The 25106-nt window shown below is 37.5% G+C and overlaps 2 protein-coding genes across 2 annotated transcripts; both read right to left on the bottom strand.

Moving 5' to 3' along the window:
• Positions 1 to 6123: 6123 nt before the first annotated feature.
• On the bottom strand, positions 6124 to 17572 carry LOC113530918 (urokinase plasminogen activator surface receptor). The gene is made up of 10 exons (XM_026921317.3): positions 17440 to 17572; positions 17162 to 17272; positions 16763 to 16909; positions 16422 to 16532; positions 15018 to 15217; positions 10271 to 10352; positions 10020 to 10124; positions 7070 to 7216; positions 6672 to 6782; positions 6124 to 6546 (listed from the first exon to the last, which is right to left on the bottom strand). The coding sequence occupies exons 1-10, from the start codon at positions 17486 to 17488 to the stop codon at positions 6347 to 6349; spliced, it is 1263 nt and encodes a 420-aa protein (XP_026777118.3). The 5' UTR covers positions 17489 to 17572; the 3' UTR covers positions 6124 to 6346.
• Positions 17573 to 18536: 964 nt separating this feature from the next.
• LOC113530872 (urokinase plasminogen activator surface receptor) lies at positions 18537 to 24897 on the bottom strand. Its single transcript, XM_026921236.3, has 5 exons — positions 24758 to 24897; positions 23745 to 23855; positions 20062 to 20205; positions 19412 to 19522; positions 18537 to 19212 (listed from the first exon to the last, which is right to left on the bottom strand). Exons 1-5 carry the CDS (start codon positions 24804 to 24806, stop codon positions 19010 to 19012), a joined length of 618 nt encoding a protein of 205 aa, XP_026777037.1. The 5' UTR covers positions 24807 to 24897; the 3' UTR covers positions 18537 to 19009.
• Between the last annotated feature and the right edge of the window lie 209 nt (positions 24898 to 25106).

The raw sequence follows: 25106 nt of genomic DNA, 5'->3' as shown, positions 1-25106 counted from the left end.
GAAGTTGGGCGAAGAAGGAAAATGTCAGTCAAGGTACAAACACTAACCGCTCCTTTAACGCTTTTATCTTAATCATCATTTCATGGCTCATGCTACTGATTAGTCACTGGGTCAGATCAATATATTTCAGTATTAAGATTTTACATTATCAACTGTAAAATTCACTAAAGGTTTTTTAAAAAGTAGAAAATCTGTAAAATGGTTGCAGCTTTATGAACAGAGTAATACATCAACTAAAAAAAAAGAATGAAATATCGCATGTCATTTGTGTTCATTTTTCTTCTTTGTTGATTTTAACCTCTCAAAAAATTCTAACTTTCTAAAATTGGACACATCATTGACATTGAAATATTTTTGGTATCTAAAAGTAAAGATTCCACAAATTTTTATACATTTTTAAAAATATACATATATAAATATACAAAATATATATAATTTTTAAAAAAAAATTGATAATATTTTCATCCAAATCTGTACAAATAGAATTTCACTATATTTTATGGGAAGCTTTATAACTTTATAACAGCTTTCAAACATGCTGAATAACCGGATTTCAGTTATCAGATTTTCAGTTATCAGTTACAGTAGTAAATGATCTCGGAAAAACAAACATCCTAGTGTTTATCAGACAGTGAAAATGAGGCATCAACAAATTCATAAAACCAGAGCAGAGGAGAGATATATGCCATATATCTCTCAGTGCACTTCCAGTGCCGGTCCCAAGCCCGGATAAACTTGGTGAAGGAAGGGCATCAGGCGTAAAAACTGTGCCAAATCTGTCTTTCTCTTTTCATTTCATTTTTACCTTTTAGCATCTTTTTAGGTGTCTTGAATAATTACATTTGAAATGCTGTATCAGAGAGTGCAAATCTCATGAAAAACTACATGGAAAGCACGATGATCGTGTTGCTGGCCGTGGAGGCGAGGGCGTGGTCGAGCGCCCGTTTGTGAATGCAGGGTGGATGTGGGAGAGGGAGTGGTAAGGATGAGCCTGCACCTGTGGGTGATTTACTAACGATTGTTCTGTGTTTAGGTGAGCGGCGCTAAGAAGATAAAGGGAGACGATCCCTTCTGAGTTGCCCCAAGCCTGACTCCCATTTCCTCATTTCCTGTTCAAACATGACAGAGTGTCACAATGACGTTTTATCACCTATGGCATATATTTAGCACAGCCAATCTGCCTACCTGCATGTATTTAGACAGCAAGAAGAAACCACAGAATGCAGAGGAACCCAGGAGAACATGGGGAGAACATGCGACACTCTGCACAGGCAGTAACCTGAGCTGGGGATCGAACCCTGGACCGTGCATCTGCGCCGTCATGCCGCTCCTGAGGTGGACAGATATTTTTTCTCAGATTTGAAATGATTGATGTTACACTTGACTGAATGTTCAATTGATTTGTGTTGATTGTATTTACATGTATATTTCTTCTGTGATTGAATGTAGTTTTTGTGTATTTGTAAATTTATGCAAATATTTTTTTGAAGTTTGGTCTTGCAGCATTTAGTGTTTTGTATAATCCCACATGTTGTGTTTTAGCAAGTCACGCCTGATTCACTGCAGTAACAGGTTTCTGGAGTAGGACTGAATTAATCCTGCTACATTCTGTGTGTGTGTGTGTGTGTGTGTGTGTGTGTGTGTTTTCCTTGCTTGCGTGTGCCATCTGAGTTTACAGTTTGATTTAAATGTAAGAGTAAATCATTTTAGGTGTACTGTAATGTTTTCTTTCGGGTTGGAGGTTTGGGATTTGTGCAGATAAATTTGTTGGGATTGTGTTTTAGGTTGTGAGAAAGTGAGACGATGGTGTAGTGAATTGTGTTGAGGCAGTTTATATAAATATAAAAATAAGTGTAACAGAAAAAAAATGTGATCATAAACTTTCCACCTGTGAGGTTCTGTGAGGTTCTGTGAGGTGAAATGATAGTAAGTAATGTCCTGTGTTGTTTCTTCCAGGCTGAAGCCTTGCATAGATATCAGCCAAAAAATGGAATTAGACACATTTGATTTTGAACTTCATAAGTACATAAAATTGGGGTGTAGACATACAAAGTGTGGCTGGTGGTAGAAAATGAGTGAAAAATGTATGCAAGAATTTTGAAGACTGTGTTCAATAAATGGGTGAGATAGAAAATATTAAATAGTTGGTGGTTTCAGACCTGCCAACCTTACACATCTGCGTAGGAGCTTCTCCACATTTTAACAACAAATTTTTTTTTTCGTAGTAAGAACTCCAGATGAGCTAATTGGCATGCTGTGTTCTAAGTCTCTTTTATTTTATTTTATTTTATTTTATAATTGTTCTTGGGAGTGGACACAAGTTCTTAAAAAGCTGTGAAGTGGGGCTCTTGGAGAAAAAAATACATCTTGTCAAGACAATAAAAATGCATTTACCATCAGGTCCACGTTGTGCTAAATGTGTGAAGAGTCTATATTGTAGTTTATAAAAATAAACTTGGGAGAACAACCTCCTCCTGAATGTCAGCAAGACAAACGAGTTGATAGTGGACTTCGGCATGAAGCAGGAGAAGAGCTACCACCCCCTTAAGAGTGCACTGTTTCTGATACCTTGGTGTCCACATCACAAGGTCATGGTCCTGTCATGGTCCTGTCACAATAATCCCCTGGTGAAGAAGACCCGTCAGCGTCTTTACCACTGTAGACGCTTAAGGGACTTTAAACTGCCCTCTAAGTTGCTAAGGAACTTTTACACCTGCACCATTGAGAGCACCCTGACGGGAAGCATCACAGCCTGGTTTGGGAACAGCGCCAAGCAGGATAGGCGGGCTCTCCAGAGAGTGGTGCGATCAGCTGAGCGTACCATCTGCACTGAGCTCCCTGACCTGCAGTCTATCTACAGGAAGTGGTGCTGGACCAAGGCCAGGAAGATAGTGAAGCACCTCAGTCATCCGAACAATGGACTCTTCTCTCTGTTGGGGTCAGGAAGGAGCTTCTGCTTCCTGAAGGCCAACACAGAGAGAAGGAGGAGGAGCTTCTTCGCACAGGCCATTCGGCCCTCAACCAGGACAACACATAGCACTAGAGCTTGGACTTGTTTGCACAACACCCACACTCCCGACATTCCTGTTAATAAACCCCTATTACCCCATATTTATAAATATTTATTATACATGTTGGCAATTTCGCTACAGCTACCTCAGCCTGATGTTGCACAGAATTGTCTTGCACAAACAACTGCACACATCTGCACTTTATTCCTCATACAGTCATACTGCTGCTGCCACCGATCTTTTATATCCCTTATATTATATTTTTATATTTTTCCTTTTCTACCTGTATACATTAAATTATTACAGTAAATACTAGTTTACGTAAATTATATTTTATGTCATGGACAGTTGAAAAAAGCATTTCACTGCACGTGGTACTGTGTATGGTTGTGTATGTGACCAATAAAATTTGAATTTGTAATTAATATTTCTCAGCAATTGTTAAAAAACTGTAAGAGAAGCTGAACAATGAGTCCAACCAAGTCTGGGCTACTTCACAGTTTCTTCAGGTAATTTACTGCTATCTGCTATTTACAGGAACAGTACATTACAGTATTCACATCTTCACTACTGCATAGTTCCTATACACAACTGTGTATACTGTGTGTGTGCACTTGGATGGGTTAAATGCAGAGCACAAATTCCGAGTATGGGTCACCCTACTTGGCCACAAGTCACTTCACTTCACTTCAAATGAGCTGCTCCATCAGGGAACTCTGCTAAATGTTGTAAATATATTTGGCTTTGTAGTCAAATATCTTTGTTTTAAAGGTGATGAAGCTACAGGAAGCCGGTGGAGAGAGCAGAAAGCAGTGATCTGAGTTTTGAGGTTGCACTTCTCACTCAATACTTAAACACCATACACACGAGGACAGTTGTGAACTCTACTTCTCACTTCTAAATACTTCATATTGCTAACTATTCGTTCTGTTCTGTACCTTGGTGCATGTTCCAGATGCTGATGACACACAATGATGACAAGTCAGTGACAGCACCGAAGAAAAACAGGAATAAAAATAAAAAACAGAGGCAGTTGCATATATATATATAAAAAAACCTTTTCATTTTGCACAATAATTAAACTATACACACCAAGGAACTACTGACCAACTGATTCACTGAAAGCTTCATTACCTTTGGAGGAAAGCACCGTCCTGCCCCAACACAAACTGCATATTAAATAAAACTATAATAATAAAATAAAACTGAATATTCAAATCAGTGGTCAAAGTTTAATAAGAAGTAAAAATGCTCTAAAATATAATGTCTTCTCAACTGTTCTGTGTATAAGTATGAAGTACATCCTGTGTTACAGTGTGTACAGTAACTATGCAGTAGTGAAGATGTGAATACTGTAAGGTACCTTTCATGTAAAGATAGCATTAAGTTACCTGAAGGTACTGACTAGAGCAGAAACTGGGTCCCTGGAAGACTAATGGTTAGGCCTCGGCACTCTCACCACCACGGCCTGGGTTCGATTCCCAGCCAGATAACTGACCCCAGCCTGTACGCTCTCAGTGCTGATCCTAAGCCTGGATAAAACTGAGGAAAGACATCCAGTGTAAAAACTGTACCAAGTCAAATATCAGACCAGTGATCTGCTGTGGCGACCCCTAACTGGAGCAGCTGAAAGAACAACGACTATAGAAGAAACTGAAGTAGCTCAGATTTGGTTGGACTCCTTGTACAGCTTCTCATACAGTTTTTAACAACTGCTGAGAAGTATTAATTACGACCAAGTTTATTTTTTTCAAAGCTGTTCACACATTTAGCACAATGGTGCTCCCTGTGGACCTGATGGTAAATACATTTTTATTGTTTTGTCCAGACCTGTTCAAACTTTTTCCCCAAGAGCCACAGCAGGAAAGGCAGGTAAACACTATGAGTAATAAGAAGCATAAAACAGTACATTTTCAATATAATCCTTTTACAGATCTCTTGTCTAATGGCCCTTGCGGTTTGTGACCAAGAAGAAAGCAAACAAACAGCATTAAATCGCTGTCCAATTATAATTAGCGTTAAAATCACTTCTAAAGTGTTAGATTTGAAACTTCATTGTACACCTATTTAATCTTCTTCTTCTTTTTTTTAACTACTCAAAAGACTTTAAGCCTTTTTTTTTGGCTGAAAAACAAAAGTGCAGTCTTTCACTCTAAAATTTGTTTCAGTGGCATTCCTAAGAAATATAGTAGACTGATGTTATATACTTATTTACTGATATTTAAGTCAGACATGTATTGATAGCTTTTCTTTCACATTAATTAAATATGAATTATTTATTGAAAGTCTTAATTTATTCATTTAGATTTATTCATTTAATTATTTGTAGTTTTCGTATTTTCCATCTCACATTTCCACACAAATGCATTCAGTGAACACATTCTTCAAAATTCTTGCAAACATTTTTTGCTGATTTTCTACCACCAGCAGCACTTTGTATCTCTACAACTTAATTTGCAAATGTTTATGTACTTTGTGTCAAAACCAATGAAATAAAGCTTCGCAAATTAAATGGACAGGAGGCTGGATGTCAAATGAATAGCAGCCATCTCAGTGAGAAACAGCATACAGTGTTCTGGGTCAGAGACGTAAAAACAGCCCCGTGTGTGGAATATCATTCCTGAATTAATATCATAAATCCTGAACTGGTCCATACACCTAAAATATAGAGTGCCTAATTGCATTTATGGATGATATCTACCGAAGACCTCAGCCTTTGTTTTTGTTTCTAGCACTTTTATAGTTTTTCTAAAAAGCTGTAACACACTTTACTGAACATCACCCCATTTTCTCAAAACCTAAATCACAATCCCAAAACACCTCATTCATCTGCACAAAACCCAAACTTCCAACCCAAAAGCAACCATTAAACCCCAAATCCTTCATTCTTCCATTTAAACCATTTTTGACTCAGCTGCCACACACAAGCGCTCACATACACAAGTGCGCGCACACACACACACACACACACACACACACACACACACACACACAAGAATGTACTGTATGCTCTTTTATTATAAACCGAATAAACATCTCAGCCGCAAAGCAGTTTGGTTCTCTCACAATAAAAGATTTGATAATAATAAAAAATAAGGCATTTCATGTGCAGGCTGCAATTTAAAAAAAATAAAAATAAAAAATTCAGTTTACTAATAGTTTCTATATTTGTGTGTATTTTGCTGCTCACGGTTTAAAGTCTTTTTGAGTTCTTCATTGATTTCCGAAAAAAAGAATAGTGAAAGACATGACTGATACATTTGCTTGGAATGGCACTATACCACAGTTAACAGTAAGGCAAACCAATAAAATGAGCTGCTCCATCAGTAGAGAGCTCAGAAGAGGATGGAGGAGAGCAGAGGGATGATCATGAGGAGGAAACTCAGTGTGAAGCTCTCAGCGCCGTTACACAGATTCCCCTCACAGCACTGCAAATGTGATATGCTGATTCCTGCCATACTTGTTGAGCTAGACACAGCGCAGACACTCTTGGATACACATCCTTTCAGAGACATAGTTTTGCTTATTTGTTTAACTGAGAGAGAGAGAGAGAGAGAGAGAGAGAGAGAGAGTTTAGAACACATTATACTGTATGTTCATTCTGAATAATGTATTCATATGACATTAGCTTACACCCGTAGCAGAAATGATCAAGTTCACCTGATACACTGATGCAGCGATCTTCATTTCCTCTACACCTCACTGTTCCTGAGCAGCTGTTAGCATCACAGGTGTAACACATTCTCCCATTGGGAGCCTGCTGTGGAAGAGCTTAACAGAGAAATAAAATCAAACAAACTGCTCACTGTGTCTCATTACTGCAATAATATAAAACAGCTAATCTGGAGGTAAATTATAATCTACTGTAGTTAGATTACAAAATTCCAACATGTCTTATGACTCACCAGGCATACAACACACCGAAAAAGAGGAACTGCCAAAGATTACATTTTAAAAAATTGTACGCTTTTAATGTGAAATTTAAACTATATAAGGTTTAAATAAAATGGATGATAAAAATAAAAGACTGAGCCAGTTCCAAGAGCGTTATGTTTTACCTGGCAGTGTTTCAGTGTTGCAGAGGTCAGTGCTGCAGCATTTGGAATTGACTCTCACTTTCACCACTCCCAGGTTCATGCTGCCACTTACACACTCGTCTGCCATGCTGCAAGACTTTATATTAAAATCCTGAACCTTGGTGCCACCTATAGAACATTCCACATACCAGTGGGATTAAAAAATCAGACATACATGTACAGAATAGTAGTGGTGTTACTATAGACAATAATTATATTCGATATGATTTGGATACGTTGATGGCTTTGCCTAATAATAACAGAGTGTTTACGTGATTCCGACTCATATAACGGAAGAAAAGTTGAGCATTAAAGGTAACAAAATTAAATATGGCTAAGCATTCTCTGGTGTGACTCAACAAGGTGGTGTGTCTGAACCACCGAGCATTTCATTTCATTACTATTTTTTTTATTTCCCATTCTGCTGTTAGATAGTTGTGCTGTCAATATCAGGGAGCTCTCTGTAGCTCAGATATGTTCTGCTGTCATTTCTTTCACCCAGATTGAATCAGCAAGGAAATGCTACCTAAATATATATATATATAAATAGAAATACACAGAGACACACACACACATATATATACACAGTACTGTACAAAAGTCTTAGGCACATGCAAAGAAATGCTATAAAACAAAGATGCCTTCAAAATAATGAAATTAAACATTTGTACATAAAAAATCCACTATTAAAAACAATAAACAATAATAAACTAAACAAAGTCAGTATTAAATAACCCTTTGCTATTTAAAATGCATCGGTCGTCTCAGGTACACTTTGTGCAGTTTTATAAGGAAATGAGCTGGTAAGTGTTTCTGAGCATCTTGGAGAATCTGCCACAGTTCTTCTGGAGACTCTGACCGTCATACCTGTTTCTGTTTTCGCAGATAAACAGACAGACTTTATTATGATTTTTGTCTGAGAAGTGGTGTATTATATAATACGTTGCTTTCTTTACTGCCATACAAACGTTTTCCTGTAACATTTAATTTTATGTTGGAAAAGAAATGTTTGGAATAAATTTTTTTTATTGACCCAATAATGCAGAAGTCATAAAATAATCATTTAAGACAAAATGTTGTATTTAAAAATAACTAGGTTGCCTAAGACATTTGCACAGGACTATATATATGGCCCCAAAAATATTTGGACACTTAAAGATAATGGATATACTGGTCACAATGTATGCATAATAATAATAATAATAATAATAATAATAATAATAGAATGGATTGTTTATAATTCCTAGTTCCATACACCAGTGTTTCTCTGACCTCTTTGGTGTCACAGCTCCACCTTGTGTCAGACAGCGAGAGGAAAAGGACAGCAGGACAGTCAGTAGTCAGTAGTGTAGTGGAGAGAAATAGCGGTGTAATGTGTTATAACTTTTCTTGGTGGAAAAAGTAGCTCGTTGCTGGAAAACCTACATTATTTTGAAAATTAGTTCAGCTACTAAAACAGGAAGTTAATGAGTTAATGTTATAGCGTTGATACTTGATACTGCTCCTCAACACTGCTGAACAGTAGAGTCATGATAAATAAGCATCTTCTCATCTCACTGTGTTAATTCTGTCTTCCATTTTAACTGGGTTAGATACACAACTGCTCTGGTGATCTGAGGCCATTCTCAGGATCCAGTGGCCTTTATGTCCCTTTATTATTATTATTATTATTATTATTATTATTATTATTATGGAAAATCACTACAACAGGAATGGTGGAATGTGGAATGATCACTGCAACCAGCAGACGAACTGTTTAGATTTTGGAATTGATCCAATCAGGGCCAAGGTCACAGAAAGGTCAAATGTCTGAAATGTTTTTTTCTTCAATTGCTTCCTTCCTGTTTACAGTACATGTTAAGGGTATTTGAGGCATACAAATTAGTAACAAGAAGGACTGGACTTGTTGAGTTCTACTTGTTTACATCTGTGTTTAAAAAAAAATATATTAAACTACAACATATTTTGTTCTCTTTGGATTAGGGAATCTAAAATCAAAGTTTTCAAAGCCTGGACTTTAGATACTGTGTAGCACTGCAATATTTCAGTCATGGGAATTAAATTAGTATATTGCTAACACCATCTAAATTAGGTGCCAATGATGCGGTCACATCATATTAAAAGGGCACTCACTAATATTAGGATTTATTAAATAAAACAATATGTACCATCAAAACCTAGTTACTTATTATTATACCACAGGGTTGTAAAATTCTCGATTCTGACTGGTAAGAAGGTGTTGCTTAATTTTCTGTAACAGCTCATTCAGAGGGACTTGTAGGGTGGACGTTCAGCATAACCTAAGACTATTAATAAACTGATTAAAATGTGCTGTTATTTAGCAAAGAAAAGTGTATTATCATTATATGGTGATGTGTACTGTATGTTTATTTAACATTTATGGAAGGAGTCTCCAGTGTCAGTGCTTTGGAATAGTCAAAGCTGGATCTTTCCACTTTCCACCACTTCAGGACAGAGGACAGAGGTTTATGCTTTGCAGCTTAATCTGTAACATGACAAGCTGCATTTTAATGTTTTATTAACTTCAACTCAACACCAGACCAGAGAGGCTGGTGAATAAAACACTTCAGTTCGTGCTGTTATAGGAAGATAATCAACCATCCTGTCGTGTTTTATTCCTTAAATGTACAGTGTGTACAGTACATAGTTAGTACATATAGAGTGTCTACGGGGAGGATGGTAAGTGAGAGCTATTATTTCACTAATACTTCTCTCTCTCTGCGAGGAAGAAGAACCTCTGCTGCTGCGCGACCTCACCGCTGTCTGACCCAGCCTGCTGCCTCCTTCATGTCTTTGTGTGTGTGTGTGTGTGTGTAGCCTTCATAGTCCCCTGGTGTCACAACAGTATGTATGCATTTTATTTATAAGAAAGTAAAACTGTATTTATTTAAACACACACACGCACACTTACTCTTGTACACAGAAGTGGTCACTGTGGCACACTGATCTGGACATACTGTCTTTTCACATGTTCCAGATAATAAGGACACACAATTCTGACAAGTCAGTGACAGCACTAAAGAAAAAAAGAGAAAGAAAATGAAAAAGAGAGCCAGTTGCATGAAGAAAAACCATGAAAAGCTTGCAGTAATGAAACTATACACACCAAGGAGCTATTGACCAACTGATTTTCTGAAATGAGCTCCATGTGAGCTTCATTACCTTTGGAGAAAAGCATGCAGATGAGCAGCAGTGTGACCTGAGACATCATTGTTGGTGTTTTTGTAGAAGTTGAGGTGTGACGCTGAAGCAGACGGGGTTAATATGTGAGTAAGCTCTGAGAAGAAGCCTGGCATGAAGGGGTGTGTATGGGGGGAGAGGTTTCTTCCAGATTCCCAAAACATATGTTAATCTGGTTTCCTGGAAAGGGAAGGAGCTTAACTTTCTCTCTCTGAATGTCAACTCCCACCTAAAAACATTATAATGTTGTGCAGTGTTTGGAATTGTTCAGTGTTGTCTACATACACATCACTTTTCTATTACTATAAGCCTAAGTACAGGTTTAATGCTATTTCTGCAGGGAAAAAAATCTAATCTTTGCTTTTTCATATGGATTTTCATTATTGCTGTGAAAAAAAAATAGACTAAATGTGACCAAAAATGACCCATAATACTGATGCATTTCTGTGTCATCACACTTCAGTACTGAATTTCCTGTTCTTTACAGTCAATATACAATACTCATTCTGATACAATAATAATCTGTATGAGTATTACACAGCGGTCATAACAAAAACACCGAGTTATTGCTAAGTTTAATCTTCAAAAAATTGCAAGTTGTTTCTTTGGTTATTGGAATTTAAAACTTAAAAACTGCATTAAAATGCATTGTTTTTTTCTCTCTCTCTGACTTGGATAAAAGAGGGAAAGTAGGAAAGAATGAAAGAAAGTCAGGAAAAATTGTTAGAAGGGAAAAAAGAGAAAGAAGGAATAGAGGATTGTGTGATTGTGTGATTGTGTTTTTAAGGAAATCTGATCTCATGAGAAATTTGTATGACCGAATCATAACCTTTCATCTTTTCATATCTTGCAAGCATCAGATCATGTTACATCAAGGAAAACTACTGATTAGTCACTAGCTGGCAAGCAAAGTAAACTGAACAATCTATATATATAACAACACGCACACACATACACTTACGGGCCACTTTATTAGGAACACTATACTAATACTGGGTAGGGGCTCACCTTTGCTCTCAGAACAGCTTCAACTCTTCATGGCATGGATTCCACCAGATGTTAGAAACATTCCTTTGACATTCTGGTTCATGTTGACATGATTGCATCACAAAATGGCTGCAGATTTGTCAGCTGCACATTTATGCTGCAAATCTTGCGTTCTACCAAGCCCGAAGCGGCTCTATTGGATTCAGATCCGCTGACTGGCGAGGTCACTGAAGTACACTGAGCTCTCTTGTTCATGGAAGCAGTCTGAGACGACTTGTGCGTTGTGACATGGCGCATTATCATGCTGGAAATAGTCATTATAAGATGGTTAAATTGTAATGAGATGCACAAGGTGGTCAATGCACAATAGTCAGCACAATACTCATATAGCCAATACTGTGGCATTCAAATGATGCTCCATTGGTATTCAGGGCCTAAAGTGTGCCAGGAAAACATTCTCCACACCATTATACCACCTCCACCAGCCTGAACTGTTGACACAAGGCAGGTTGGGTCCATGGATTCATGCTGTTGATTGCAAATTCTGACCCAACACCATCTGCACGTTGCAGTAGAAATCAAGATTAATCTGACCAGGTGATGTTTTTCCAATCTTCATCTGTCCAGTTTGGTGAGCTTGTGCCTACTATAGCCTCAGGTTCCTGTTCTTAGCTGACAGGAGTGGAGCCCGATGTGGTTTTCAGCTGTTGTAGCCCATCCGCCTCAAGGTTCAACATGTGTTTTCTGAGATCCTTTTCTGCTCACCGTGGTTGTAAAGAGTGGTTATTTGAGTTACGGTAGACTTCCTGTCAGCTAAACCAGTCTGGCCATTCTCCTCTGACCTCTATCATCAACAAGGCTTCTCCACCTGCAGAACTGCCACTCACTGAATGTTTCTTTTTTCTTTTTTCACACCATTCTGTGTAAACTCTGGAGACCAGTATGTGTGAGATCAGCAGTTTCTAAACTAGCCTATCTGGTTCCAAAAACTACGTGGGATGTTGAACGTTCTGCATGTTTAAACAGTTTTTTACACCGTTTCAAGTTGGTGCATGGGGGATGGAATTTATTGCACACATGTTCTACTTTTTTGTGAATTTGAAAGAAATCTATTTCAACTTGTCAGTTCTTTGAAATGATTCTTCAGCTCTCACACATACATCAACTCAGATTTTTGAGATTTAAAGATGCCAGAGATGCTGTTTCTCTCTTACATTTGATTTTTACCATCTAGCATCTTTAATGTCTTTAATATCTTTAATGTCATTTATTTTCTGTGCACATGCTTGATACAGAGCCACAATTTCAGCGACAGCAGCAAGTGACATCTGAACTGAGATTTTTTTTAAATTCTATGAACATTAGGTATGACAGGGTAAAGCAACAAATCCAAACAAATGGTTCGAATGATTCCTTGGACCATTCCTATGGAGTGCTTGGTACAATGTTTCTTCAGTTCACCATTCATAACTTAATTTCCAACCTGCAGTTAGTTCCCAATTACTGGAAGAATCCTGTCATATAGGACCTCAGGCAGCTGGCAGCGGGCAGCTGATGTTACAACACCAGCTACAACGTAACCTGTCCAACCATAGCAACCAATATTCAAACAGCATTATGGTAATTTATCACTAAGCACTTGCTATCCAAACTAGTTAGCAAAACTCATCAGAAAACTAGCCTAAAGCATGACCTTCAGAATCAGACCCACTATATTGCTGGCTGGCTACTATACTGCTGAGTTCCTGATGAAGTGTCAAACTATAGGCCTGAATATCATGTGAATATAATGTAACAAGCCAACAAATGAGAGAAAAACACATGGGTTTTTCATGAGAAAAAATTCATGGGGACACACAAGCTGTCGGTTGTGCACTTAATTTCAAAACACCTCTAAACAGCCTTGCCAAAAATGGCACCATAGCCACACTGAAAATAATTATTCAAAAAATTAAAACACACACACACACACACACACACACACACACACTAAAACACTCAGAATCTGCAAAAGCATATGCAAAATCGAGTTCAAAAGCCATGCCCAGTGGTAAATAAGTAAAATATAAACTTTGGGTGCTAAAACCCGAAGTTTATATTTTACTTGTTTTCCACTGGGCGTGGGTTTTGAACTCGATTTTGCATATGCTTTTGCAGATTCTGAGTGTTATGGATGAGTTGTTTTCAATGTTTCTTCTTTGTGTTGGCTTTAAGGTCTAAGGGTATTGTATTATGAAATGTTTTGCAAGACAATGTGTTTCAGTACCCTTTTCTTGGTTCTTTGTGTTTCTCAGTCAAGTGTATGGTTTGTGTGTGTGTGTGTGTGTGTGTGTGTGTGTGTTTGCAACTTAGTCATGTTGTGTTCTGCCAGTTCAGACTTTATGAAGGCTGATGTAGGTGCATGTATTCATTGGAGTTCTACTTCTGATCACAAGTATTTAAGGTGTTAGTGGCTATTAAGTTGTAAATAATGATAAATGATTTGCGAAATCAGATGTTTCCAAATGAGAATAAGAAATAACTTTTAGATGATGTGTACTTTTTACAATCTTGAGATTTATGTAATTCATTTAAGTAAAATTTACTAAAAAAAAAAAAAAATTTTTTAATGCTAGTTAAATTTGCTTACATTTTATAAGAATAATCCTTGATGCCATGCTTAGTTAAATTTACTAGGACTTAATATGTGGAAATTTTACAACACATTTCTTGAGAAAATCTTACTCCATTTTTATTTTTTTCAGTGCACTGAATGGACACAGGGCAGGTAAAGAGTCATTATTTGAATTATTTTTTATTTATTTGAGATACTGTAGCCGCCCTGTCAGCTTGAAACAGTCTGACCATTCCCTTGGGACCTCTCTCATCAACAAGGTATTTCCGCCCACAGAACACCTTTTATGTTCCCCAGTGGTGTTCCTAATAAAGTGGCCAGTGAGTGTAGTTTTCGTATTATTTATTGAGTAAATATGAACACTAGATTGGTCAATCAAGGATGTTTGTGCTAAACATTGTAAAGCAGAAAAGCTCTTACATTTGGCAAGCAAACATTTTCTTTTTCTTTTTTTTAACAAAATAAAAGAAAAATGACAGGGAGCCAATGTGGTGTGGATAAATAGGGTTAATACGGTCAGAATTTCCTTCTTGTACAAACTAACTGGGCAAACTGGATGTTTATGCACCTACTGACATAGTCCTACTCATAATTATGTACATAAGTGTTTATAAATGTCTATATATATATATATATAAAATTATATATATATAATTAATGATATGCTACATGGCAGAAGTAAGATCTGGCATATATACAGAGAAGGGTTTATATTTTTTTATTACATAAATTTAATGAACATGCACATCATGAGACAGTTTGATTATCTCACAATAAAGCATTTAGCAATAGTAATAATAACAAGTAGTAAAAATGAAAGTATTTGGTGGGCAGTTTGATATTTTGACAAAAAAAAATTAATCTAGAGACATGAGATAAGTTTATTCCATTTCATTCACTTCGCTCCATTTATATGGATTTTGCTGTTTAAAGTTTAATGTCTTTTTTTTATTTCACAATTGATTTTCAAACAAAAGTATATTTTATAACTCAGTGCTAAGAGAAACCAAAAAAAATCTTAACAACCAAAAATAAACTTCTATTTCTATGTCTATTTCTAGTTTTCACAACTGTATTTGCATGTCATGTTGATAAAGCTTTAAAGGAGCTACATCAGCTCTGAGCTCAGTAGAAGAGGATGGAGGAGAGCAGAGGGACGATCATGAGGAGGAAACTCAGTGTGAAGCTCTCAGCACCGTTACACAGATTCCCCTCACAGCACTGCACCTTCGATATGCCGAGTCCTGGTACGCTTGATGATCCAGACGCGATGCAGAGGCTCTTGGATACACATCCTTTCATGGACACAGTGTTGCTCCCTTGTTGAACTGAGAGAGAGAGAGAGAGAGAGAGAGAGAGAGAAGTAAATTAAGAAAGGGTTAAATTACAAACATGTCCATGTTTCCTTTATTTTCACACATTCGGTGAAGCATTCTGTACTTTGTGGAAGGAGTCTCCAGTGTCAGCACTTTGTAACAGTCAGAAATAAAGCTGTTCTGGGAAAATTTTAAAGACAGAAGAGTTTACATTTTGCTTTGTTGGCAAATTTCTGTGGTACAAGAGGAATAAAACACGTCAGAATGTGCTGTTATAGAATAATATTCAGCTGCAATGTGGTAACCTTGACATATCCTAGTTGTGTATACTATACATATCAGTGGTGGCTGGTGGTTTTCAAAGTAGGGGAAGTAAGGGTGTGTGTTATTAATATATATAGTATTTGGGTATGTTCTATTTTATCCATTTCATCTGCTGCTCTGGCCTCCTGTTTAATTCTCAGTTTCTCCTCATAAGCAACTTTTCTCAGGTTCACTGAAGAAAGTAAATCTCTAGACCTATAAATAAATAAAAATGAATGCAAATGATCAAACTATACTTACAGTATATTTCATAATTTTATACATACGATTTATATTTACAGTGTACACTTTACTGACAATTTCTGACTGGCACTGTAATGTTTGCCTTTGAGATGTCAGTCATGTTCATTTCGGTTTCAGTGACTGGCAGTTGATTACGAGGTTCCGCCCCACCGAGAGATCGTATAGAGAAGTCAGGTGGGACAAGCAAAGAGCGCACTGTCCAGTAAACACTGAGATATTTTTTCTATGCAAAAGACACTATCAAAAGACACTATGTGTGTACATTTGAAGTGAATATACAGGAAAAAACATTGTTTTTTCAATATGCAAATGAAACCAGTGCATCACTCGTACTTAAAGGGTTTTCAATTTGCATATTCATAGACTTTCTACTGTCAAGAAATGTATTATTTAATATAAATTTTATAGTAATATAAATCTATCAGGGTCTGCTCATCCATATACAATCCAACAAAATCATTTTTTGCATTATTAAAATTCCTGCAGATTTGATTACAAAGCAATAACAAATCAACAAAGAAAGATATACAATTTACTTTTACATTTTTTCATCTCAAATAGGGAAAACTGTAAATTTTAGGTTCATAAAACATATCAGTTCTGAAAAAACTGTCTATGCTTGTTACAGTAAGTGTTAAATATAGTTCACCTGATGCAGTGATACAGCGATCTTCATCTCCTTCACAGCTCACTTTTGCTGAGCAGCTGTTAGTGTCACAGGCGTAACACATTCGCCCGTTGGGAGCCTGCTGTGGAAGAGCTTAACAGAGAAGGAAAATCAAACAAACTGCTCATTCATATGGCATCAAAAATTATTACAATAATATGTAAACTGATCATTTGGAGATAAACTATAATCTACTGTAATCTACTGTAATTAGAAATATGCCTTTTGCCCTATCACGCATACAACACAATGATAAAGAGGAAATGCCAAAGATTAAATGTCAAAATGTAAGTGTTTAATGTGAAATTAAGCGTTTGTTTTACCTGGTAGTGTTTCTGTGTTGCAGAGGTTAGTGCTGCAGCATTTGGAATTGCTGGTCACTTTTACTGTTCCCAGGTTTAGGCTCCCGCTTGCACACAGTTCTGGCAGTCCGCAAGTCTTAATATTAACATCTGTAACCTTTGTACCACCTACAGAACATTCCACATAGCAGTTTGATTAGAAAATCTTGCTAAATGATAGTTATTTCAGTTACATATGTGTTATAAGATGAATGAAACACTTCAGGGCATGCTACTGAAGGAAAAATAATCAACCACTCTGCCATGTTTTATTCCTCGCACAATACATCTAAATTACTTATATGGAAAAATCCAGGCAGTAAAATATATAGGGTATATACACACACACACACACACACACACACACACACACAAACTTACTCATGTACACAGCAGTGGTTGTAGAGAGACACTGATCTGAACAGGTTATCAGTTCACTGGTACATGTTCCAGACGTTGATGGCAGACACTGATGACAAGTCAGTGACAGTGCTGACAAAAAAATGAAATGAGAATGAAAATAAAAAGGTTAAATGAAAAAAAAGCTATTGATATAAAATAAAAAAGAAACTCTTGCACAATTATTAAACTATACACACCAAGGAACTATTGACCCAAGTGATTTACTTCTCCTCTATTCAAAATGTGAGCTTCTTTACCTTTGGAGAAAAGCATGCAGATGAGCAGCAGTGTGACTTGAGATGTCATTGTTGGTGTTTTTTGTAGAAGTTGAGGCGTGAAGGTGAAGCAGGCAGGGTTCAAATATGAGCAAGCTCTGAGAGGAAGCCGGGTTTTATAGTGATGTATGACAGTATGATAGGCTGTGTACAAGGAGGGTGGGATTTATTTCACACCTCCGACATACACCTTAAGTTTCATTTCTTTGAATGTGTGTGTGGGGGCCTTAAGTTTCTCATTCCTGCAAGTCACAGGAATTCCCAGGAAATCATATAATTGAGGACATGGCTGTCTTCAGAATGAAACAGTCACATGTTCAAAAGTAAATCTCGTGTTCAAAAGTAATTATCAAACAGCTGTCATCAGTGAAATTATTCTGATTAACCAGCTGTTTCTGTAGGATCTTCTTCACATCTTCTTGGTTTCATCTGACTGCTGAAGCCATGGTACTCAAAGAGACAAAGCATGTATGCTATCTCACTTGTCGAAAGGAATCAATCAGGAGAGGGGTATAAAAGGATCTCCAAAACAAGTGGTGAAAATAGTGCACCACAGTGACATCACCAAGAACAGGACATCACTCCAAAAATTACAGAAGGACAGCTCAGCTCAGCTGTTCCATGCTCCAACTGTACTGTGCTTAAAACTGTAATGCTGTCTGTCAATGTTTAAACTCATGTTTACTCCGTAAGTTTCGTTTTGTCTCATGCTTGGTCAAATATTAGCTTTCAAGATGTTATCTAAATCTCCTGTTTAATTTATGGCTCTTTGTTTCTGAAAATTTAATTCATTACTTTCTCTACGAAAATTCAAACTCTATTCACTCTACCTCTGTTTATATGTCTGTACTTAAAAAAAAAAAAAGAAATTTAAATCATTAAAAGAAATCATCTCCAAATCCATCATTACCACTGCTGAATATTCTATGAACACAGTAGACTGAGTAAAATTGGTGATATATTATGATATTGTACTGTACAAATCTAACCAATCTAAAATCCAGTATGAACAGATTGAATAAAAATCAGGAATAAAAGAAAGGCACTACTAAAATGTAACAGTTTATAATTTATTTTTTGCAGTAGCAGTATAACACAGGGAAAAATATCAATCTCTAAACACAGTACAGAGAGTAAAAAGCTCAGTACATATGAGGAAATGGTCCCTGGATTGGATCTTACTGTATCCTCATATCAGCACAGTACATATTCGAATAAACTTCCTGCAGACATGTAATGGTGTAGCTTTCTTTATTGTGCAATTTGCTTATAATGAATCCACTTCCTGGCGGATTTCTGTTCACAGCCCTCCTAACTGCCATACAAACACAAGTGTAATTTAGATTTATGTGGTTTTATATACAGAATCTATATATCTGTCACCATCACGGACAGTAAAGTGGGACACATGACAAATAAGTTATACATGAAACAGCAATACAGCAGAGCTGACACTAGCTGATTCTAAGAGAAAATTCTTCATTAGACTCCTTAAATTAAAATATATATATTTGTGTTCTAGATTTTCAGTGAGCTACTTCATGAGCGGAGTTCAGTAGAAGAGGATGGAGGAGAGCAGAGAGAGGAACATGAGGAGGAAACTCAGTGTGAAGCTCTCAACACCGTTACACAGATTCCCCTCACAACACTGAATATTTAGAGAGTCTATTCCCTGCAAGTTTAATAATGCAGAATTATCGCAGGCACTTTTGACTGCACATCCTTTCATGGTCAGTGTCTTGCCTTGGTCAGTAACTGAGAGAGAAAGAGAGAGAAAATGAATAAAGGGCAAAAAAACTTGTTTGCAACATTCCACAACATTAAATTTAACTATAAAGGGATACAAAAAAATTCTTTAATTAAAAAAAAACAACTGTACGTATTCAAATGCACAACAATTTAAATTAATTGCAGAGGAGATGAAATGTAGAGATTAGAAATAAGCCATTTTCACCTTTCTGAGAAATGCAGTGTAATTCATTTCCTACACAGTCCACTGTTTGTGAGCAGTCATTATCTTTACAGCTGTAACACATCTTCCCATTGGCCCGCTGCTCTGGAAGAACTTTAACCGAGCAATAAAATAACCAACATTACTCCAACAATATTTAGAACATTCATAATCATTCAAATCTAAAATACAAAAACATATAGCATTCAAATAATGAACAACTGCCAATAATACAATTATTTTACATTTTTAATTTTAAAATACATTTTAAATATGAAATTAGTAGTTGTTTACTTGTTAGTAGTATGTTTAAGGATTGGTTGCATTTAACAGCTGGTACATTTGAACAGCTGCTTCTCATCAACTGTAAGCTGATGGAGCTGAGGTTTGGTGTACTGCATCAGTCTGAAATTCTAATGATGACTCAAAAACATTGCCTGCCATCAGCTAATTAGCCATTTAGCAGGCAATACACGAAACATGAACAGTTCATCTGCAACGTTTTTATTGTTCTGTGTCACTTGGGCTCTCTTTGTGAGGGGTGATTGACCCCCTCAGATCACTGCTTGTGGCTAGACTTTAAGATTTAAAAAATCTAGGATAGTAGAAATGGAAATTTTGAAATTCAATCCTTCAAAAGCATTTTGTTTTACCTGGCAGTGTTTCGGTGTTGCAGCGAGTTGTGTTGCAACATTTGACGTTGCGGGTCACTTTCACTTCTCCCAGGTTTACACTCTCAGTTGAACACAGTTCTGGCACGCCACAAGTCTTTAAAGCCGTCGTCAAATTCTTGCCATCTATAAAACATCACACATACCAGTTTGATTAGAAAATATGACATAGACACATCATTACTCAAGGGTAAGTAAAAATAAGTTTAAAAAACCTTAAAGGGAAAAAACTCAGAAACATTAAAGAATTTTTAAAACGTTACACCTATTTCCAATAAACAATGCAAAATTCAAAGATATAATAAGGTTTTTATTTGACTCACCCTTGTACTTTTTTTAAATCAGGATTAATCATATGAATTTTATGCCTGTGCTAATCTGTTATTCTAATGATAAGGCATTACATGAAACATGAACAGTTCACCTGCAACATCTTTATTGATTAATCTTAAATTGATTAATGGGAATGTGATTAATCCCAAATTAATCACACTTTTTTTTCTAAATTGACCCTAAATGGATATTTTTTCAAGTGTTATACTCTAATAAACATGGGGATAGACAAGATATGCCTGTTTTATGCATTTAAAAATCCAAAGATAACTTAGGGCAAACTCAAAGATATTCCAGAAACCCACACAGGTCCAACTTTTACCAAGTTTCCATTACTTCAGACAACTCCCTGGATCCCTGACATGAGAGAAAAAAAATAAAGGCTCACAAAAACATCCCTGTGCTATGTGGTAAGGAAACAGGATTCTAGAAAATAAATGATAAACATTAAATAAACAGAGCAGGAAACCCTTGAAGTATAAAAAAGTGGGAGTATAAGAAAGAAAATTATAGAAATTGTAGGCCTAGTCTTGGATACTGAAGTTAGGCTATAGCATGTCCCAGCTCCTCGACTAGCTTTGCTCTGTCATCTTCATCATTCATTTACATTTACACCATTTGGCAGACGCCCTTATCTAGAGCGACTTACAGAAGTGCTTTAAAGTCTCTATCAGTAAATACATTCTGATACTGGTTCACTAGGTCACGGACAAAGAGTACTATCAATCCAAAAAAAACTCTGCTGGGGAGGAAATATAGTATGAAAAACACACTGACAACATAAGAATTATTTTCTTAAATAACATGCTAATTTAAGTACTCCATGAAGAGGCAGCTACAGGAAGCCAGTGGAGGGAGCGTAGCAATGGGGTGGTGTGGGAGAACTTGGGAAGGTTGAAAACATGCTGTGCAGATGCAATCCAATCCTAACCGGATGCGATCCGAATTACGCCACACAGGCCTGCGTCCTCCACTACGTTAACTGGCCTGCAAGCTGTAGCCACCCATCTTGCTAGAGCTGCTGTTAGCTTGATGCTTGTGGTTTTGTGCATGGGTTTCCCTCACACACTATCAAGTGTGGTCTGCAGCAAGCCAGGGCTAGCGTTAACACTGGCTGCATTAACGGCATGCTTGTAAATGATATTTAAGACTGGTTGTACTCCGGTGGTAACTCGATTCACATCAACTTTAACAGCAAATAACTTTGGTCTTATAGAAAGTCCCATTTGACAAGGATTTTTAACTGAACTTGCCATTCAAAAGACCTTGTCCTGAATCCATATAACAATAACAATGCACCAACTGCTGGTACTGGACTGCTAAACTATGGGTGATGCAAATGGTCATATGAAAATCTGCCCCAAAAAATTAGGGGAAAACATGAAGACAAAATCTCAATCATCTCACTGACATTGAGCAAGCAATATTTTGCCAGATTTCAAATGCCCAGTGTCAGAGTTTTGGTCCTTTTTCTGTGTTTTTTGTTGTGTTATGTTTTTTTTCCCCACTAGATGTCGCCCAGCCTTAGTTTTCTTTGTTGTAATTGGTTTCATTGCTTTCACCTGTGTCTTGTTCCCGTTCTGTGTATTTAAGTCGTCCCTTTTGCCTTAGTTCCCCGCTTGGTTATTGTTGTTTCCTAAGCCCCTGTTGTCTTTTCTGTCGCCTCTCTCGAGTTAATATCCTCTGTGGTTTTTTCTAGCGCCCTTGCCTTGTTTTTCTTCTTTTTTCCTTTTTCTCTTTTTCATTTTTGGCAGTTTTCAGTTCCCCTGCCTCGTCTTTGTTTTTGAGATCCATTACCTTCTTGTTTCTCCCCGTTTTTGGCCTTGTGTTATTTTCTTGACTTCTTAATAAATATTCTTGTGCACTACCTCGGCGTTTGCATCGTGGGTTTACTGCCTCCCTGTGGCTCAATGGCAAAACGTCCGTCTCTCACGCCAGAGACCCGGGTTCGAGCCCCCTCAATCGATCCTGACAGAATAACCAAGCCCCAATGAACCCAGAAACGCTGAACACTCAGGAGCTCCTTGCCACCGTGGCCCACCATGGCCCAGCATGAGTCCACTGTACAACGCCACAAGGCCGTCCTGGCTCAGCAGGAGACCCTGATGGCCCAACACTCTCAGCTGCTAACGGATCTCTTGGCAGCTATCCACCAGATCTCTGCCCAGCTGCCCAGCAGATCTCTGCCCAGCTGTGGGCTCTGCGGCAGCCTCTGTGCCCCTTCCTGAGTCTCGAGCCCCCTCTGAACCTCGGTTACCTCCCCCGCAGCGCTTCTCGGGTGACCCTAGTGCTTGTGACGGGTTTCCTGACCCAGTGTTCCCTTCTGTTTGCAGCCCTCCTCCTTCCTGTCTGATTGGGCCAAGATTACCCTGCTCTCTTGTGGGCAACTGCTGTCTGGAAGGCGCAAGCTACTCTGGGTTTGTAGAGGAATTCAAGCGAGTGTTTGACCACCCTCTGAGCAGCCGGCAAGCCTCAGCAACGTCAGTGCTGCTGAATATGCCATCAAGTTCCCTATTGCGGTTCAGGGGCGCTCTGATCCCCAAGACCCCTCGGAACCGATGCAGTTGGGCAGGGCCCGCCTCTCCCCTGCGGGAACATTGCTGCTTATACTGTGGTCTGTCTGGCCATTTCTGTACCTCATCCAATTCAAGCTCCAGTGCGTTGTGAGATGCTTTTTTGCTCACCACAGTTGTAAAGAGTGGTTATTTGAGTTACCGTAGCCTGCCTGTCTGCAAGAACCAGTTCGTCCTTCCTCTTCTGACTTCTCTCACCTACAAGGCTTTCCACCTGCAGATCTGCCGCTCACTGGATGGGTTTTTTTTTTTGCACCATTCCGTGCAAATTCTGTGTAAACTCCCAGGAGATCAGCAGTTTCTGAAATACTCAAACCAGCCGGTCTGATCACTGAGATCACAGTTCTTCCCTGTGACCTGTAGCAGCCACATGATTGGTTGTTTGGATAGTTGCGTGAATGTGAAGATGCACAGGTGTTCCTAATAAAGGTGTGTAAGTATTCTGAAGAAGAATCCAGGAAGTAACTGCAGTGTACTTATGTAATAATGTAGTAATAATGGTAGATGTGGTAAATGTTCAGTGTAGTACACAAACGTTTCAGTGAAACAGAACATTTCAGACAAAAGTCCATTGTATGTGAAATTTTCCCATATATATTAAAATATACACCAGGGCCTACAATGTCATATGTAACATATAAGTACAATTTAAGTGTGTGTGTGTAAAATATATATATATATATATATATATATATATATATATATATATATATATATATATATATATATATATATATATATTATAAAATTTGCACTTACCTTTTACTGTAAAGAGAGTTACACTGGCACACTGGGATGGACAGTTTATCTCTGTACTTTGGCATCGTACAGATCCCAATGGAGAAACGCACTGACACACCAGTGACAGTGCTAAAAGGCAAAGAGAGAAAAAGAAAACAAACACAATATGAACATAAGGGTTTTTTAAAATTTATTTATTAATTTATTTGCCTCCACATCAGTTTATTTGCTGTTATACCACAGCACTGTTGACTTCTCATAATGGAAGCTCTGGAGTAATTTTCTGTCTGTAACCTAAATGATAGATCAAAATCGTGAAACTAGTATCATGAATCGAATTGTGACCGGCGTGTATCATTATACTTCTATTCATTTCCAGATTTGTTTTTAAAAATATTTTGCAGGTTAATGAACAGAGCAACCATAATAATTCCCCCATTCATTTAATTGTAAACTGTAGCTCTATGCGTAACCATAGCCAGAAAGAAAAAAATTAACTTTTTCAATCAAATTTCAATAAAGTGCGCTTCGATTTAGGTTTCATGGTTTTGATTTTTACTGCACTTTTCGCATCATTCTGTGTACAGGAAAATATTTGCCACTCAGTAAGTTGTAAGAAGGATCAACTATTTTTAGAGGACATCGGTGAAGTCTCTCCAGTGCTTAATTATCTTCTCGGAAGGAATGCCTTTTTCAAACACATTTGTTTATTCAGCGCAGTGTGTGTGTGATTGTTTCTGACCCATATAATTCTTATTAAGCCATCAGTGAGCCCTCATGATATAATGCCTTGCTCAGCACTACAGTAGTGTAGCAATAATAGTTACTATTAGTGTAATAGATTGATTGGTGAGATATTGCTAGATTTTAGATTTTAGCACTCACATCGATCATCACCACCACCACCCATCATTGTGTATGAATGCAGAATAACTTACCTGTATACACCAAGGATCTACTCGAAACCAACCACTGTTTTGTTCAAATGAATTCCATTTAAAACTCCACTCACACAATGTGACATTTCTTACCTTCAGAGAAAAGCATAGAGATGAGCAGCAGTGTAAGTTGGAACTTCATTGTTGTTGGATTGGAGAGGCTGAGGAGGTGAAGGTGAAGGTGGATTTAAAATGAATCGGGTGAAAGAAGATGTGCTGGGTGCACAGAAGGAGGGATTTGTTACATCTTCCCTTAATCGTCATTTACATTCATTTTCTTCATAGTCATTACTCTGACAACACCCTTTCATGGAATGGCTAGTTTTACTTTCATGTATTCATGTATGAACATGTTTTAATGAAGACATGATTAGAGTTCATATTTAACCTACACAATACCGATCAGTGTGACATCACAACTAACAAACCTGTCCACAATGGT

The sequence above is a fragment of the Pangasianodon hypophthalmus genome, chromosome 16 (genome assembly GCF_027358585.1).
Source record: "Pangasianodon hypophthalmus isolate fPanHyp1 chromosome 16, fPanHyp1.pri, whole genome shotgun sequence".
Lineage (NCBI taxonomy): Eukaryota > Metazoa > Chordata > Actinopteri > Siluriformes > Pangasiidae > Pangasianodon > Pangasianodon hypophthalmus.
The sequence above is the reverse complement of the archived record's forward strand: the minus strand, read 5'-3'. Positions and strand labels throughout refer to the sequence as shown.